General features: G+C 35.4%; 1 protein-coding gene across 1 annotated transcript in view; it reads left to right on the forward strand.

The window, feature by feature from the left end:
* The first annotated feature begins 1,139 nt into the window (after nt 1–1,139).
* The window catches only part of LOC121386701 (ceramide transfer protein-like), a 35,628-nt gene continuing 16,103 nt past the window's right edge, over nt 1,140–20,664 (forward strand). Inside the window, exons 1-7 of the mRNA XM_041517699.1 lie at nt 1,140–1,479; nt 7,972–8,088; nt 10,160–10,267; nt 14,092–14,224; nt 14,924–15,040; nt 18,099–18,253; nt 20,042–20,128. Coding sequence (XP_041373633.1) covers nt 1,249–1,479; nt 7,972–8,088; nt 10,160–10,267; nt 14,092–14,224; nt 14,924–15,040; nt 18,099–18,253; nt 20,042–20,128 — 948 coding nt within the window. The 5' untranslated portion in view covers nt 1,140–1,248. The remainder of the gene's footprint in view (nt 1,480–7,971; nt 8,089–10,159; nt 10,268–14,091; nt 14,225–14,923; nt 15,041–18,098; nt 18,254–20,041; nt 20,129–20,664) is intronic.

Genomic DNA, 20,664 nt, shown 5'->3' on the forward strand with positions numbered 1-20,664 from the left:
CAATATCTGTGTGGTCCTTAACCATATGTCTGATGCCATATAACCGTAAATAAAATGTGTTCGAGTGCGTCGTTAAATAAAACATTTCCTTCCTTTCTTCCTGTCTTATTATCAATGATAAGAATAGAATCGGGGTTTACAAGGAAACAACCAATGTCCCACAACTGGTAGGCCTATATCAAAGACCGTGGTATGTGCTACCCTATATGTGGTAAAGTGAAGTAACCCTTGCTGCAAAATTGAAAAAAGGAAGGGGTGCATACGCAGCATAGCAACTGATGATTCGGGTGAAATCGTAATTAATGTTTGTCTTGTCATAATCGGTTATTCTTTTGGCTGTGCTCGCATGAGGCACTTATCTTAAGACTAAAATTGTCAAATATCACCAAATGTTTGACATCCAATATCCGATGATTAATAAATGAATATGCTTTAGTGGTGTCCTTAAACAATACTTTTTATTATATATTTTTTTTAAACAGGGGAAACCGGGTCCATATTCGTCGACTTAATCTTTATAGGTGTTTTGTTATAATGCTGAGACCCGATCTAAGTAGATTTTTTGTAATATTCCTTTAATCGGTTCAGGTCTCACTACACAGATGTCATCTGCCATTGAAACCCATGTTAAACTGCCCAACTTCAAGCGAAGATTGCCCATAGAACGGGTTCTCATTGGCACTAACAACATACACCATTGCGAACATACATTATATAAGCATTTATTTTCACTCCAAAATTGAGAACCTTTCCGTCTCAGTTTTTTGCTATATGACTGCATCTGGCTGTAGTACCGGTCCGAACAGGTGGTTCATTAACCGATTCACTCCGGCTGTCACTTGCGCTATATACCCATGTCCCAAAAGGTCGATGCACAATATTACAAAATAACATGGGCAAAATACAGCCAGAAGGCTTACCATTAAACATACATATTGTTTTAATTCTTCACCATTTCCTAGAAGTGAATATGTGAACCATAACATGTGTCACAATGGATGAATGAACTCTCACCCGCCATGATGAATGAACTCTCACCCGGAAGTGATCTGTGTGGCGAGACCTCAGTTAACCGAAACTATCGGCAACACACTTCCGGTGTGACGTCATTGGTATCATCGAACCTCAAAATGGCGACCGTGAAACATGTTATGTGACAAGAGCGACTTCGCAAGCTAAATTGAACATGTAGAAGTGCATTTTACTTATTTTGTTAAGAACCACGGTGATGATAAAGAAATATTCAAAATGTCTGAAGAGAGGGATATTCTAAATCTGACGGATGACGAAGAAGAATACGATGACGAACAGACGATACCGGAGTTGCACGGAACATTGAACAAGTGGACAAATTATCTTCACGGGTGGCAAGATCGCTACATCGTACTCAAAGATGGCACGTTGAGCTATTACAAATCAGAAACAGAGACAGCATTTGGGTGTAGGGGTGCTGTTAGTTTGACCAGAGCGTCTGTGATAGTAAGTATATTGCGCAAGTCTAAGCATGCGCTATTTTCAATAGTTGGAGTGGGCGTTTTTCTTTGAATTTCACAAATTGAAATATCGTCCGTGGCCCCGTTTTGGTGAGGGCCCTGTTTCGGTGGTTTCATCATTTGTGCTTAAGAGTACGTACATTTGAAGATTACTGACGTCGTCGACTTTTGCATAAGGAAAGTAAACAAATGTCTGTCACATTCACAGAAATCTGAAATGTTCGTACAAATAAGGTTAAAATGAGCGAATCGTAGTCATAAAGGCCCCAGTACTAAACGGCCTTAACAATAATTGGTCAAAACGGCCAAAGTGAAAAAGTCATAACGGCCCTTGAAAAAAGTCAAGACGGCCTTAGATATAATACTTTAAAAATGTATTTCATCTACACAACGCCACTAAGAACTCGTTCAGACGATACACACTCACCCGGAAAACCTAGATGGTCCACTAACCCTCCCCTCCCCCCCACTTTCTGTAATTGAATTCAGTGTTGTTAAATAAATTGTCAGTTGGTGATCTTAATTACAATAGTATATTGCGTTGTGTAGGCTAATAAATTGTTACCAGTGATTCCGTGGTTGTTTTTATATGTATTTTTTGAACTGCCTGTGATATAGGCTATATTGATTACTAATTATTACTAATGGGAATTAATTTAACGTGATAGTACCTATTGGCCGTTCTGACCATTTCTTTTGGCCGTTTTGACTTTTTTCTTTGGCCGTTTTGACTTTTTTCTTTGGCCGTTTTGACTTACATGTTCAGGGCCGTTTCATCTTGGGGCCGTTTTGACTGCATACCAAATGAGCAAGCTGCAAAGAAAGCAAGATCGAACTTAGCCCTGTCATAAACACTGCAAATTTCGTAATACCTTTTATCTGTGATTTTCGAAGACTGTTATTTGAAAGAAAACTTATTTTTAAAGGGACATTCCCAAGTTTGCTGCATAGTAAGATGTTTCCAACTAATAAAATACTTCTACGATTAAACTTACATATTAAATATATTTTCTTCTTTAGAATATCAGTGTCTGTATATTCAATGTGTTTCTGGTCGTCTTAATATTTGTAAGAAGCCCAAACTGGATTTTATCTTCAAATAATTTCGTACATACGAAAAAATAATATTTTAGGAAATAAAATGAAATTTAACCTAGTACAAATATTAGAACGATCAGAAACACTTTTAATATACAGCCACTAATATTGTATGCAGAAAAATATATTTGATATATAATTACAATCGTTAAAAAGTCTCTGTTAGTCTATAACATCTTAAAAATTGCAGCAAACTCAGAAATGTCCCTTTAAAAACTACTTTTGTCTGTTCTCAGCTGTAAGTACTGCTATTTTGTTATTGAAATCACATGATGATGATTGTCATACCAGGGCTCACCCTGGATCAAAAATACCTGTAGCCAGAATATTAGCCAAATGGAATTTTTATTAGCCATATTTAAAACGTTTTAGCCAAATTTGTTTTACGCAGTTAAATGCTTGTTGTGATTTCTGCTTACAAAATACCTTGGCTAAGAATGCCGACTTCACAGTGACAGTATACTCCATTTATTAAAAAAAAAAACACGAACAAAAAACCTTTAATACAATTAACATTTACGGTCTTTTTAAAATCCAGCTAACTTATTAAATGTCACCTAACAGTCTTACAAATTTATATCTAAAATTATCTAACAAATATGATTATTGTCAATTTAAATACTGCATGTTCATTTCCGGCAATCGCGATCTGCATGGGTGCGAAATTAACAAAGACAAAGGAATAAACAAAAACTACAGTTAGGTATTCATTGAAGCGAACAACTATTGTTTTTCTACAAATTTACATCAAGATTTACTTTTGCGTAATTGTATTGTTTAATGTCCGCAACGATGTCTCGACACGCGTGACGTATATTCCAATCTAATTAGATTGCATATATAGAGCCCCTCAGTTCAGCCAACGAACGTTCTTCCTAACATTCGCAAACTATTTGATTGGTGTTCGTCGTGTCCATTTGGTTTAACATGAAGCGCACAAACCAGTCTAGTGAACGTTTTGTTTTCACTCGGTCTGGTTGAACTCAACCCTTGAGATAGCCTACATGTCTTTCGGCCCTGAACTGGCATGTGTATTCAAATTGACACGCATTGTCGGTCTGTTTTTGGTTCAAAGATTTTACAAAGTAAAAATAACAAGTTACAGATCTTCCAGACAATGCTGTCATACATGATGAATGCATGCCGTTAAAATTAATAACCGTGATTATTAAAATAAGCAAATATTATAAGTCCTACGCTGTATTCTGCATGACACCGTTTCTCGTTACCGGTCGCGAGATCGCTATTACGCTAATTGAATATTTGGTAGTATTATTATGTTTGAGGTGTCGGATAGATTATGTAACCGTTTGTTCACATCAGAAGACAGAAAATGGCTTAGCCAATGGCTAATTTGGATACCGACAGCACAAGCGCTGCATACTCACGGCGTCTGCTGGCAAAACTCTCTTTACAGATACTTGCCAAAAATATATGGTCCTTATATGTTTTAATATAAATATTTTTCCGTATATCTGTTTATATATTTATTAAAACTTAGAATGCAGCTTATATTTTTCAACCAAACAATTTTACCATTATAACTCCATTTGTTCAACTTTTAACACAATTGCAAAACATCAGAATTGTTATATTTGTTTTCCTAAAATGTCAGTTAACATTGGTTCTCGAGGACTGTCACTCCATTTTGTAATTTGTTTTAAAATATTTTTTATAAATTATTATAAGTACATGTTTTGTTGAACAACATACATGTTTTGATAAAACACTGAAAAGTTTTGTGTTGGAAAGTTTTGGCTGTAATAGTGTAAGCTATACCACTAAATGTTTTCACTCACTGAAATAGGTTATGCAGTTAACAGTATTTACTGCTGATGCATGCTACAGTTTTTGATGCACGTGCAGTGATCTTTGTTACATAGAGACCAGTTTAGTGCTCATTTGAAGGGTAGCAATAGCTATTTGAATAACATTTGTCTGTTTGTAAATATTGATATGATTTAGAATCGAATACTTATGATCGCCGAAACTGGTCCACCCATGATACATGTCGGTACTATTTAATATTGACAGGTATTTGCGGGGAAAAAAATTCCATTCCTAAAAAGAGGGTAATTTGTGTTATTCCAAATCATATGGATGGAAAGACCATGAAATGTTTTTTTCTTCTTCAAAATTTTGTTTAATGACATTTCTGGTTGGTTGAAAATTGATTAGCAACTACTGTTTACAGGCACATACCTTAGTTTCAACCTGTGAAAATGGACACTAAATTTGGTTAAGTTACAAAACTGTAACACATTTGGATAATGTTACAAGCAGGTTTGAAAATTAACATGAAAACTATGGTCGCCAGCAGGGCCAGTTGAAGAAAAATCTTACTGGCCCTTCACAAATTCAACTAGCCCTTCAATTATCACATTGAAATTTAATTGCACAGCCAAAATTAAAACTAGAATGGTCTTTATTGAAGAGGGTTTCTGCCAGAGGGTGAAACGGGTGTGGCTCCTTATCCAAAATTAAAACTAGAATGGTCTTTATTGAACAGGGTTTCTGCCAGAGGGTGAAACGGGTGTGGCTCCTTATCCAAAATTAAAACTAGAATGGTCTTTATTGAACAGGGTTTCTGCCAGAGGGTGAAACGGGTAGGCCCTATGGCTCCTTATCCAAATGTTTTGGCAGATTTTATTTCTTTAAGTTAACTTTTTGACAAAATTAAATGTACTCTTATTATTACTGTATGATTTTCTAACCTCTAACCCTAAACTTAACCCATTTTCTTTATGGGGAAGGCTCCCCATACTCCCTGTTGACTGGATGTATTCAATTCCATAGTGCCACACCCAAACATTTCTTTCTGTCAGAAACACTGTTGAATAATAATGCTCACTGTATATAGTCTGTTTGCTTCAAAAAGGAAACTGATGAATTGGCATGCAACTTCATAATGAATAAAGTTAAAATGTATATCAAAATATGTTATTAAGTTTTAAACCCATACTGTAACTAAAATAAAATAAAAAAAATTAAATCTCATTTTTAGTACAGTTGTCACGGGGATTCTATAATACCTGTAACTGAATAAAACACGATTATCCAAATATCTCTCCTAACTGTATATCTATTAGATCTCTCTGTAACAGGCGGTTAAACCCTAGTATGGCTCGTCTAGGTATGATCAGAGATACGATCTTATATAAAGTATATATTATTATAGCACATTTAGTTCACTAGAAAACACAACAAAAACACAATACACTTTGGAATCTGTATTAACCTACGCTGACAAATGTACAGCCGCAGTAGTTAATTAATAACAACAATAATAACAACCCAGAACTGATCACTTAATTAGTTAATCTCTAGGTGTTTAGATTACACAATATGCTACTCACTTTACTGTGACACAACACCGACACGTGTGATAATTGAGAAACGCTTCTAGGAGAAGTTAATTAATAAAGGAATTACCACTCTATTCCTAACTGGTGAATTTTTAATTAACCCTTACTACTCGTTCAGTAACCTTGTGATAATTGAGAAACGCTTCCAGGGGAACTTAATTAATAAAGGAATTACAGCTCTATTCCTAACGGGTTAATTTTTAATTAACCCTAACTACTCATTCAGTAACCTTGTAACACAGAATTAATACTGGTACCTATCACAATAAAGACAATAACCTACAGTTTACCTAGGTCTTCTAGGATGACTGGCTAAGCTTTATATTACCAAATACTCGTCTAATGTTAGAACAAAAAGTCTACGATTTACTTCGTCAGATGACCGAAGACACTGTCTAAAGAATATTGGTATAATACAGTATTAAAATATTTAAAGTCACATCAATCACATCAAGGTTATACAACAGAGCAGAAATAAAAATATTTACCAAAGTCCATCGGACTACGTTCCCCGGGAGCCGTCCTTTTTCGTTTCTCCTCATAACTCTAAAACTCTAGCTATTTATTATAAATCGAAATATCGCCTGGGGGTAAATCGCGGCACCGAATCTTATCATCTGATATTTCCACCGCGACCAAGCAGTATTTTTTTCCTCAGATCGTCAGACTTAACGTCGCCAGTTCGCTAGAGATTCCACGGTCGCGCGGAGGTATTACGTAACAAGTTGCCCACCTGGCTAAGTGCAATGAACTGCACACGGCCCTCTAAAACAATTAACATCGCCACAGGCGAAAAGATAATTAAGAGCATGTACCGTCACAACAGTAGTGAAGGCAAAATGCTAGAACAGACAATGTACTTGTATACAGGATGACTTACATTGTCTCTGAAGCAAAAAAATAATAATGCAGTACAGTGTTCTCGCTGGGTGAAAATTAAAGGAGGGTGGCCGCGCGGCACTACACCTTTCAAAAAACTAAAAACAAAAAGGTATGGGGAGCTTGGTTGTGTGTTGATCGACTTTGTGGAAAGACATACTCCTTATTTTGCCTACAAAAAATGTTGTTGGTCTAACATTCACGGACAGTTCAGGTTTTGCTGAACCAAACAAAGTTTGTATATTATTATTTAAATTAAGATTTCAAGATATATGAAAAACAATAAAGATGTTAATTTTATTATGTTTGTAAAGTGATCCTCTAATGTCGGATACATTTTTTTGTTATTTCCATCATCATCGAATGAATTGATCGCTGTGATAAGATATCGCCAGCCGATAAAAAGTAGTTTCGTTTTTGTAAAGGCTGTGTATGTATTATTTGGCACCCAAGATAAATTATTTTAATGATAAACACTACCACTTCCGTTGTTTTTATAAGCAGTGATATCCCCCCAAAATGAAAAGTTTATATTTTATAAATAATTGCTGAATAAACAGAATGACAGAAAGTAAAAATCATTAGTTAAACCAATTATATATATGTAATTGAGGACAAAATATCAGACGATAGTTAGTGGAAACAAACGACAGAATGACCGTTCTGATCACGTGACAAATTTGGCGCCGAATAAGTGAGGGTTTTTCAATCAGAGATACAAATGGATACAGCTGTGGGACAACATAGAGGCTGTTAAATTACATTACGGTAACTGTTGTAAATTTTTCATCAGTTGCTTTTTCGTACACACAAGACGGCTTGTTTCCTTTGATGTCCAGTGTGCTAACTGATCGTTGTTGTTTTTATGTATGGAAAAAAGTGTGCATTTGAAAATAGAGATAGGTGCAGAAAAATAAAGAGGGGCACAGAACAATAAAGGACGGCGGGAAAATGCAAAAGCGGGGCGGGCCGCTGAAATGGAGAAGCGAGAACACTGCCTTGTAAAAATTGTTTACTCCAATTTTCAATTCTTAGAGGCCTGTTTAGAAAAGTCCACAAAAACCATGGTTCTCAGTGGCCTCTTTTATGATAAAGTTACAGTTATAACCCTGTACCAATATTTTTATACATTCCAGCCTCATCAGTTTGACGAATGCCGGTTTGACGTCAGTGTCAATGACAGTGTATGGTATTTGCGTGCGGAAAGTGTTGACGAGAGACAGCAATGGATCGATGCTGTGGAACTTCATCGTGTAAGATTCTGGGTTTTCTGTGAACAAAGAACATGTCTTTATGCAGTACATGTGACCACCAAATTTTCAATGAATGTTTAACAGCATTTCAGTATTGATTTATTTCTTAATCAGCTGTTGAGTGTTTTAGCATTTGAAGTTCAGAAAACTGCCTCAGCCAAAACAAAACAAATGTTACTTAAAGCAATTTAGTAGTTTGCTTCAGCTAAAATACTCTACTCTGACCAGCATTTGTATCACTTCAGTGAAGTTGTGTTGGCAAGCCAAAATGTTGATTTTAATCAAGTTTACATTGACATTATTGAATGCTGATACGAAGTGCAAGGTTCATGTTGCATGTACATGTAAAATTATTTTTATTACTAAAAAGTAAAAGATGATCAAATTTCAAAATTCATTAACTTAAGAAATTATACATGTATGTGTATGTATACTCTTAACAAAACAGTAGGGAAACTCTAATAAGAATTTACAATTGCCAAAATTGTAAGGTATATTAACTCTAGGGAATGGTTATGTGATAATAGTGAATTAATTGGGCAAACATTACAACCGGTAGTTGAGTATTCAGTTTTATGACCATCAAAGATCTTGAAGGACGATTGGGGTGAGAATTGAAATTTGAATGTTCATTTTTTAAAATCGGTAAATTGCAAATTCAAACAATAAAAATGACTAAAAACAAAACAATAACAACTGTATGATCAACAGAATGAAAAAGATTGACAGAAATAATGTTCCACAGTGATTAATCAGCCTTCCTGGAAATTATCAAAATCGAGAATGACACCCCACGCACATGTACTGGGCAACTGTGTAATCCATGTGCAAAATTTGGAATGTGTTTCAGTGCGTTAAACAGACCTGAACGTTCTTTACTAGGATGTCTGTGGTTAAAAGGTATGTTCGGTCTAATAGTTAATATTAACATTAATATTTCAGGTTCCCCTACGTTTTTTGAAGAGTATATATAATAAGATAGTTATTTTTTGCTATCATTCTAGTTTTCATAGTTTAAAGTGTGAAAAGACATCATCAATCATTCTTTCATTTATATTAAAATTTAAATTGATTTTCCTGCTTAAATTCCATTAATGTTCATCAGTTATTTTGGGTATCTGTTCAGAACATTAAAAGGGATGGGACATTCCAGAACTCGACCTTAGCGGTAGCCCAGGACATTTTGACTACCAATTTATCACTCGGTTACCAGATGTCTAAACCTGGTAGTCCGCTGGACTACTAGATATTTTTTTGCACATCTAGTTACTCTGCAATCAACAAGATGCTTAAACACCTAAAAAAAACACCTAAAAAATTAAACAATGTTTACCGTATATAAAAAATTAATGATTTTGCTTTTTTCTCTACTTTTTTAAAAGTTTATTAAAACTATGGGCTATCAGTTTTACTGAGGGCTACCAGATTTTTTAAACCTGGAAGCCTGGTGGGCTACCACTGAAAAGGCCTGCATTCACATGCATACTAATGTACACATTGATCAGCTTTGGTTTAAACTAAGAAACATGTATTGTTAATGGCGATCCCAAAGTTGCCAGTTAACGATTATAAAACAGAAATTTCATGTAATGATTGATATTTCCAGGGATGTGAGACCTACACGGAAACACGTAAATGCGCTTTTCCATTTCATCTAAAAAACAAAAAACCCCACTATGTTCAATACTGTTGACCACACAAGATTCATTTGCATCTTTTCACGGTTTCAAGTTTATGATGTGTACCTTATATTATAAGTTATAATCAGTTTTGATTTGTTAGCACTGAATGCAATTTTTGGCAGTTCCAGGGGTTGCAAACAACAATTTTCCTTCAGGGGGCTTTGAGCGGCCCCTGACCCCGGCCGCAGTAAGCTTTTTTGTTCCAGCCCCTCTGACATCCCTGTATTTTGTTCAAACATACATACAAGTACATGTAACTGTTTGTTTGAACTTTGTGTAATTTATTTTAATTAATGGGGCTAATTTTTCTATGCATTCAGAGCTAATGGTGGAGCCCTATCTTTGAGATTTGAAATCCTAATGCAAGTCTGAATTTTTCTTGTTTGTAGCAAGCTGAATCAGGATATGGTAGTGAAAACAATCTCCGTCGCCATGGATCCATGCTGTCACTTACGTCAGGCACAAGTTTGTCGACAACTTCTACTTCATCATTCAAGGTAAGTGAAAGATGGCAGAAATAAAAATATGCAGAATGTTTCACTAGTCCACCAGACAAGTACATCTACAAACCTACTTGTCCATCAATAGTTTTACTTGTTCAAATAAATTTTTATTTTTATTCAAGAGCAATGACAATGTTTTTGATTGCTAAAATTTTACAAGTCCACTGGACAACCACTATTGTACATTTTGTTTGTCCCGGCAGATTATCACTTGTCAGGACAAACAGATAAGTGCTTATTTTGAACACTGGATAGGTAATTAGAAAATATATGTATGTAAATCAACCTATATGCTATATTAATTTTGTTGACATACTATAAATATCTTTAAAGGTACTATATCAAAGCTGCAATAATAGTGGTTCCCACAAACAAATATTGATTAATTTTCACTTTGAAACATAAGTTTATACCTTCAGCTATATGCCTATGAAAAATTAAAACCAAATAATTTCATTTATTAGTAGAATTTTTTTTGTTAGGGGGGAATCTTGAGAGTCACACACATTAACTAGTGATGTCACTGTTTTATGCATACACAGTCAACACACTTACGGTCAACTGAAAAAAGAAATAAAGATGCTGTCCATGCTAAATTTAGCTACAAATTATTCGGGGAAACCCCTCGTCACCCAGTGCAAGAAATTATTATTATCCATATGGTTCAACATAACTGAGTTAATAATAATCATATGAAGCACATGTGTAATAACAAGTGTAATGACATAATATTGTGAAGCGACATCATAACATGACGTTGCTTCTCTAGTCCTAGCTTAGACTGTGCATTTGAAATATAACATCATTTCGTTGTCTTCTTCTAGTTGTGGCTGAAACATTTTGAGTTGGGTCTTGTTATTCATAAAGAAAACAATAGTAATAATATGGATAATAAAGAAATTATTACACTAGCATGTGAGTCGTACTGATTTTACAAAACTTATGTTTCATAAAATCAGTACGACACACAAGTTCATATAATAATCTCTGTTTATTCTAGAGTTAATTATGGAAAAATTATGCGTCGGATCAGTTAATTTGTAGTTATTTTATTACGATTAAATGTGAAAATAATGAAATATTGTACTTTCAACTTTGACATCTAGGACCTTTGTTTAAAACAACTCATATTTCACAACTTTATTTAGAAGTTATGTTAAAAATAATACCATGTTAAAGCATCTTGTAATTTTAATTTGTATTAAATTTACTGATAACAGTTCTTATTGTTGATCAAACTGAGGCAAGTAGCCTGCATGACAAAGGCATATTATCTTCTATAAAACGTAGAACCAAATTTATGGAGCCTATTTTTCTGAAACTCATGTGTTTAAGCATTGTAAATATATGTAGTTACAGGTATGTAAGACATTATAAACAGGTTTTGTAAATTCAGCCCATGGTGAACAACTTGATTTATTTTTTTCGGTGTGTGTGTGTGTAGAGACAAATACAGTTTCTTAACCAAACAAGATATAGCATTTAAAAATAGATAGATTATTAAATATCAGTAGATATCTTGCTAAATTCAATTTAACTTTGTTTGGCAGTTTGACCCGATGTCACAATTGCTGTACCGTTAATAGCCAACACTTAATAGATGTGCCGATTTAATTGCATGGGATGTGAAGGGATATAGGTTAGTTGTAGAGTGCTCACCTACAATGCATTTTAGGATTTTTCCTTATTCCCAGGCCCTGACCTAAAATGGAACAAAGTAGGTGAAGTGACTTCCTCCTTCCCAGGACAGGCAGACTGAACATTTATTGATCCATTTCGTCAGTTTTCACATTCATTCAGAAACGTTCTGAATTCTACATTCGATCTGAATCATAATTTCATTAACAATTAATACTATATGCAGTAATAAAATTTAAGCAAAACAACTGAATAGTTTCTTGAAAAATACAGCAATACAGTTATATTAAGTAACTGAACAATGTTGAGGGGCGAGGCGTAGCCCAGTGGTAAAGCACTCACTTGATGCACTGTGGATTTGGGATTGATCCCCATTGGGCTATTTCTCACTCCAGCCAGTGCACCACGATTGGTACATCAAAGGCTGTGGTATGTGCTATCCTGTCTATGGGATGGTGGATATAAAAGTTCACTTGCTGCTAATCGAAAAGAGTAAGTGGCGACATCAGGTTTCCTCCCACAATATCTGTGTGGTCCTTAACCATATGTCCGACTCTATATAACCGTAAATAAAATGTGTTGAGTGTGTCGTTAAATAAACCATTTCCTTCCTTGAATAATGTGACATTGTTATGTTAAAGTGAAAGTAAAACAGTAAATCGGGAAAACAATACATCATGCTATTATTGTAAATTGTTTATTTTCATTAATGTATCTGGTAAATGCAAAGATCATGTTGCAACCAAAATAAAGGTTGAGTTGTTTTCACTGAACGTACTATTATAGTTTTAGGTCATGCCATTTAAACAATAGCAGTTGGCATTTGTTTTGACAGTCATTTCAGTTGAAGCTAGCCATTGTGTTAGCTGGTAGTAATTTCTTCCATCTCTTATGCAGGGCACCTCACAAACAATCACGTAGTGTTCGTCTTTCCTGTTCATTACACGATTACACGTTTTCTAATGAGATAAAATAGCACTATTAGATGTTGGCGTTTGATTTGCTTTTATTGTCTTTTTTTTTTTTTTTTTTTTTTGTGGTGACATTTGTTAAAAATATAATGTGTCTAAGTAATTAATAGGTCACATTTTTTGTATTAATTTCCTGATTGACAGTAATTAGTATTTTTTTTGCACAACCGAAATGAATTTGGCATATAATTATAGAATATTAAACAAGCTTCCATTTTATATCAGGTTTATGTCCAGAAAAAAAATTCACTTTTCATTTGTTACAAGTTTTAGCGAGTGACACTGAAAATTATTTTACAAGGGACATAAACATGGTAGCAAGTTTAATATCCTATTGATTACCCAGTCAATTTTAATCACTGAACTTGTGTGACTGAAATTCTGATACGGTCATTGTGCACATCATAGGTGTTACGCCACATTTGCAGGACTGCCATAAGCAGTTCATTTTTTAGAGCTAGCAGGTTAAATAAAAATTCACCTGCTAAAATTATTAAAAAATTGGAGGTCACTTTTCACGAGACCGATGTATGTACAGTCTGTTTAGCTGTCCAACCAGTACAGCACAACTGGTCAAAGGCCATGGTATACATGTGCTTTCCTGTCTGTGGGAAAGTCCATATAAACAATCCCTTGCTGCTAATGGAAAAAATGTAGTGGGTTTTCTCTGATGGCTATGAGTCAGAATTGTATCCAATAGCCAATGATTAATAAATCAATGTGCTCTAGTAGTGTCATTAAACAAAACAAACTTTTAACTATTTATGATGCTCTAAAATTCATCTCAGAGTTCCTAAATTTTCCACACACTGTCCTAAACCTTCCACTCATCCCATGCAGTCTTATTTCCGACAGGTCATATTTCTTTCTTAGCAGACCTTTTAAAAAAAATTTGCCTGCTAGTTTAAAAAAAATAACTATGTCATATTTCACTTCCTATTTCGAACCCTGCATTTTGACATTCAAGCGAGATGGAACCCTTTGATATATGAACCAAGGCGGGCCTCGCATTTGGCAAATTACAGGGTACGGTCATTTGACTTAAAGACTGATCGGGTTCGAGTATGATGGCCAATTAGTAACATGCAGAATAATTTTCAGGGCAATGGGGGCAATTTGCAACATGACTGCCATTAATTTCGAACCCTGTCAAGATATTTTTTTAACCATGTCGATAATGATGCTAATTACGAGTGTGTTACACTTCAGCGAGGCCGGGGTCTGAAGGAGAAGCTGATGGAGATGGAGACGTTCCGTGACATCCTGTGTCGACAGATTGACACGCTACAGAGCTACTTCGACAGCTGCGCGTCCGTCGTGTCGCACGGGGCTCTGCACGAATGTGAGTTCATGCTGGTTTCTACTTTGTTGTTGGGGGGACGTAGCTCAGTGGTGAAGCACTCACCTGAGGCACGGTCGGTCTGCGATCGATCCCCGTCGGTGAGCCCAATGGGATAGTTCCTTGTTTGTTATTAATGAGTAACACGCAAGGCATTCACTGGAAAGGATTTACATGTTGGCTATATTTACTAAATTTCAGAAACTGCAGAAGCCCACAGTTATTATCCAGGGACATATCAATAATTACTGTACCTGAAATTAGTTAATGAAATTAAAATTGAATTTGGCAATTGTTTTCCAAAATTTGCAGTTGGCGAATTTGATGAATGGCAGAGCTATCCCTGAGTAACATTAAAACCAGTGGAGATGGATGGCTATAGGGGGAAATGAGCTTATCTTAGCTGGTAAAAAAAATGTTAATCGCACAAGTAATTTAAAATCTCTATGCCTAGTTATTTGGTAGTGTAAAAAATAACTTGAGAGCTTTTTTCATTCTGCTTTAAGTTAAAAGTGAAACTGTTGAAAACCTGGAATTCCTTTAAGACCAGATTTCTTTTCAGTCCCTTTTTCAATATCGGTAACAGAACAGAACCTCTTTAAACAGGATACTCATCCAAACAACTTTTTACTGGTTGTTGTTGTTGTTGTTGTTTGTTTTCATTATAATGGATTTTATATTATCCTGCTTTGTTGTTTCCAGTGCCTGAAGCAGATGATATTGATGATGATGTGGATATCGATCGACTGTCGTCAGAACCAAGTGTTGAGGTTCACGGACATCACGATAAGTTTGAAGATTTTAAGGGACAGGACTTGGGTACGCTGCTTTTGAAACATCACAAAAAAGTATAATGTGTTCATAAAAACAAAATATAGTGACCTAATTTTTAGTCCCCTACCGTTCCAACCGGAGGGGACTACAGGTGTCATCTCCGCCCTTCTGTCCGCCTGTCTGTCCTACATAGTTTTACGGATGCTTTTTTCAGAATGCCTTAATATATTGAGCTGATATTTTGTGTATAGCTTTATCATGTACTGTTACAGATCAAGTTTGGCTTTTATGGCGATTTACTAATTTTTGACAAGAGTTATGGCCCTTGAACTTAGGAGATATGAAAATTTGATTTCCGGGCTTTCTTTTCATGAAGCCTTGAGATATTGACCTGAAATATTTTGTGTATAGCTTTATCATGGACAGTTACAGATCAAGTTTGACTTTCGTGGCCATTTACCCATTTTTGACTTTAGTTACGGCCTTTGAACGTTTACAGAGATGTGAACATTTTTTTCCTGGACTTTTGTTTTGCAATGCCTGAAAATATTGAGATTAAATTTTGTATATACCTTTATTATGTACTGTTACTGATCAAGTTTAACTTTTCACACAGAAGTATGGCCCTTGAATTTAAGAGATGTGAAAAATTGTTGGGTTCGGTAGGGCACATGTATTGCTTTAGCATTACTCTCAAAATGCTTGTTGAATCAGATTCTGTTATATTATTATAATGCTTTTTTTTAATTATTTAATTGACAAGAATTCTGCAGAATAAATATATTTGATGTCACACCGATGAATGTTTATAGCAGTTCACAGTGCATTGTAAAACAAATTAATTAAAACAAAATTGTATTTGATTTTTTAATGTCAAAATTTGATTACTTAAATTCATGACTAATCTATTTCTATTTGTACACACACACAACAATAAATTAAAAAAAAAAAAAAATTAAAACGTAAATTATTTAAATATTAAATTAGGTGCAACTATAAACGATTATGATATTTATCCTATAACTTACCCATGATATCCATGTCATAAACCCATGTGATAATTTAGTTTATTAACCCAGTTAATAATGGTATGCAAAATTTGCAAGGTCTCTAGGTAATGTGTTGCTGTGGATGGGTCATTTGCTTACAAGCCAACAAGACCCATGTACATGAGCATAACGTTTTCAAAGATTTGTTTAAAATGCATGACGTCAAACTAATCTGTGCTAATCGTGATGACGTCATATTATCGATGGCGGCGACTTCAGTACTATGATTTCTAAACAATTAATTAAAATGTTATTTTAGAAGTGTTATAGGATAAATAGAATTCGCTACTCGTGTTTTTTAATATGTAAAATATCAACCTCGTCTAGTTAATCGGTATTTGTCTCGGCAGAGCCTCGACAAATACCGATTAACATAAACTCGGTTGATATTTTCCATATTAAAAAATACTCGTGACGGATCCTCTATTTATCTTTGATTTAAAATTTTTAACAATGGAGCTATATGTAAATACAAATTTTAACCCAAAAACAATCAAAGATCACTGAGCACTAATTTATACACAACTATAGTCTGTCCCATACTCATACAAAAATGTTTTTGTAAATAATTTCAGTTTTGTTTAACGTAAAAAGAAAAGTAAAAGTATTTTGGAAATAACAAAAATTACAACAACTATTTTTGTGTCCAACTTAGAAAACATTCGGCTCAGAAATAAATAACTTGTAGTAAATTACATAGCATGAAAAAGGCGTTCCCTGTGGGATGGACGATAGTATATAATTGAATTCTTTGTTATGGACCACAAACGATCTTAATGCTAAGATCATCTTAAGTACATAACTTAGTTAATGTGATCTTAGTGCTAAGATCATTTAGTCAAACGGGGCCCTGGAATGCTTCTCTATTCTTCGGCTGTTTTCTGATTAGTTTCTTTGGTAAAGAATTGACTTTTATTATCCACATAGTTCAAGACATACATGGAAATATAACCAGTATCACACAAATGTTGGTATGATTTCGCGTGCAAAACGAATGACTTAATGTTGGGAAGCGACGTAATGACGCTTATCAGATTGACTTCATTTTGTCGTCTCCTTCTAGTTAGGACAGGATGTAGTCCAGTGGTAAAGCGCTCACTTGATGCGTGGTCGGTCTGGGATCGATCACCATCGGTGGCCCCATTGGGCTGTTTCTCGTTCCAGCCAGTGCACCACGACTGGTATATCAAACGCCGTGGTATGTACTACCCTGTTTGTGGGATGGTGCATATAACAGATCCCTTGCTGCTAATCGAAAAGAGTAGCCCATGAACTGGTGACATCCAGTTTCCTCTTTCAATATCTGTGTGGTTCTTAACCATATGTCTGACGCCATATAACCGTAAGTAATATGTGTTGAGTGCGTCGTTAAATAAAACATTTCTTCTTCTTCCTTCTAGTTACTTTTGAAATGTTTTGGTATGATTCTTGTTATTTATCAGAATAATATTGACAATGAAGAAATTATTACATTCACATGTGAATCGCACTGATTTTACGAAACTAGTATCAAGATTCATGTATTACCTTCGCTCTCGCTTGGGCAATACAAAAATCTTGACACTTGACACTCAGTTCGTAAAATCAGTATGATATACAAAGCTTGTATAGTAATCTCTATGTACATGTATGTCCAAGGGATGGGATGTAGCCCAGTGGTAAAGCATTCACCTGACGTACGGTCAGTTTGAGATTGATCCCTGTCGGTAGTCCCATTGGATTATGTCTCGTTCCAACTGGTATATCAAAGACCATAGTATGTGCTATCCTGTCTTTGAGATGGTGCATATAAAATATCCCTTGCTACTAATGGAAAAATTTAGCAGGCTTCCTCTCTAAGACTATACGTCAAAATTACCAAACGTTTGACATCCAATAGTCGATGATTAATAAATCAGTGTGCTCTAGTGGTGTTGTTATACAAAACAAACTTTAACTTTCATTGCTTGTTTTCCGATTAGTTTCTTTTGTAAATAATTGACATGTCCATGTATGTCTGTTTATTGTGATAACTCAACTCGTATTTGATGGCGATAACCAACCTTGTGTTACAGTGTCGGTGCTGCAGCAACATGGAGGTCACGCCGTTGATTTCAAGGGTGAAGCGTTCACGTTCAAGGCGACCACGGCTGGGATCGTGGCCACTCTGTCTCACTGCATCGACCTCATGTCACAGAGAGAGGAGTCCTGGAGGAAAAGACTGGAGAGGGTAATACACTGAATGTGCTGAAATGTTCATTTTCATACATAACTCTAACCTATGGGGGTGGGACGTAACCCAGTGATAAAGCTCTCACATGATACATGGTTGGTTTAGGATCAATCGCCATCGATGGGCCCATTGGACTATTTTTTTGTGTCTGTGGGATTGTGTATATAAAAGATCCTTGCTACTAATGAAATTACCCAGTGTTTGACATCTATCAGCCGATGCTTAATAAATCAAGGTGCTCTAATGGTGTCATTAAAAACCACCAACTTTAACTGACCTATGGAGAGAATGGTATTTAGCTGAATCGCTAGAGAGTGCTTGCCTGAGTTGCTTGCTTCACAGGATTGAACCGCCTTAGTGGACCCTTCTCTGAATTATTTTTTTCCCCTGTCACAACCAGTATTCAATGATTGGTGTTTGCTATCCTGTCTGTAGGAAAATGCATATAAAAGGTCCCTTGCTGCTAATGGAAAAAATGCATTGAGCTTCCTGTAAGACTTTCTTGTCCAAAAACGTTACCAAGTGTTTGGTATTTGATAGCTGATTAATTATTAATAATTCATTGTGCTCTAGTTGTGTCGTTAAACAAAATTCACTTTTTTAACTGACCTGTAAAGTAGATATCGTGATCAGAGCAGGGTGGCAGGACTGTTGGAAGATTTGAGCCATTTGACTGGCTGTTGGGATGTTCGGGCCAGTCCATTGGACTAAGGGGGGTATTGCCATACATGTAGGTCAGAGCTCAGGTTATGTATTCTTAAAAAGAGAAAACAATCCCAAGTTTTCTATACTATCTCAACCAGCCTCGGTGGCATTGTGGTTAGGCCATCGGTCTACAGGCTGGTAGGTACTGGGTTCGGATCCCAGTCGAGGCATGGGATTTTTAATCCAGATACCGACTCCAAACCCTGAGTGAGTGCTCCGCAAGGCTCAATGGGTAGGTGTAAACCACTTGCACCGACCAGTGATCCATAACTGGTTCAACAAAGGCCATGGTTTGTGCTATCCTGCCTGTGGGAAGCTCAAATAAAAGATCCCTTGCTGCTAATCGAAAAGAGTAGCCCATGAAGTGGCGACAGCGGGTTTCCTCTCAAAATCTGTGTGGTTTTAACCATATGTCTGACGCCATATAACCGTAAATAAAATGTGTTGAGTGCGTCGTTAAATAAAACATTTCTTTCTTTCTTTTCTATACTATCTCCGTGGGGTTTTTTTAATTAAAAAATCTAATGTCTTCATTTCATTTCTCTCCTTTTATTGATATCTTTTCTTTTTATTTTGACAGCATCGCCTGTTTTTTAACTTTTTATGCAAAATCACAGAATTCGACATGCATTCTCATGCATACACTAACACACAAACATACACAAAGAATTCCGAAAAAAACCTGTTGCTTCTTTATTTGTTCCTTCACTATAAATAGTTGAATGCATATGGGCATCAGATTAAGTAAGACAAATAGACAGTACATAGTAGTTCTGCACATGTTGGTCACCGTAACATGGCATGTATATTTATACATAAATATATATAAATAATATGTTCATATACTTACCATTTGTGACACCCAATAGCCGATGTGTATTTTTGTGTTGGGGTGTCGTTAAACATTCATTCATTCATTGTATATTCATACTGTAACACTTGCACAGTTTTCTTCGAAAACCACCTTTTTTTTATCAGTACTATTCCTGTGTTAAAATATTAACAAATAAGATTAGTCTAGCCAAGTTAATTGGTAATGTGTATAGTGGTTAAATTCGACTTCATATTTTAATGTTTTAGGAAATCGACAGAAGGAAGAAGCTAGAAGATTTGCTTAAGCATTCCGAGAGACCCAAACCCATCGTTGTTGGTGGACCTGACTATGAGGTGAAATGTTTTGTTTATTTGTTTTTGTTTAAATCCACATACAATTAAATAAAGTTACAAATATTTTTGACGGTCAAAAAACCTGCAATTGCAGTTTGACTAGTGCTGTTCATAGGGCTTCTTATAAAATCCACTAACAATGGGATCAGTGATTAAAATATTTTTTACTAGGCACAATTAAAAATTCACTAGCCCTACTTTACTTCAAGTTAATACAATTTGACTAAATAATAGTAATAATCAGATACGTTGCTTGAAGAGCTTTAAAACACTAACATTGTGGGTTGGGTGGGGGCAGAATATTCATATTTACAAAATAGACTTAACTACAACATTTGACTCTCTTTTATTTTTCACTAGCCGTCAGGCATAGCAATAGTAGTTATTTACTAGCCCAACATTGAATATCACTAGCCATGGGAGTGAGGCTACCATGATCTAGAAGCTCTGTCTGGCATGGCAATAGTAGATATTTACTAGCCCAACATTGAATATCACTAGCCATGGGAGTGAGGCTACCATGATCTAGAAGCTCT

Source organism: Gigantopelta aegis, chromosome 2, assembly GCF_016097555.1.
Source record: "Gigantopelta aegis isolate Gae_Host chromosome 2, Gae_host_genome, whole genome shotgun sequence".
In the NCBI taxonomy this organism is placed as follows: domain Eukaryota; kingdom Metazoa; phylum Mollusca; class Gastropoda; order Neomphalida; family Peltospiridae; genus Gigantopelta; species Gigantopelta aegis.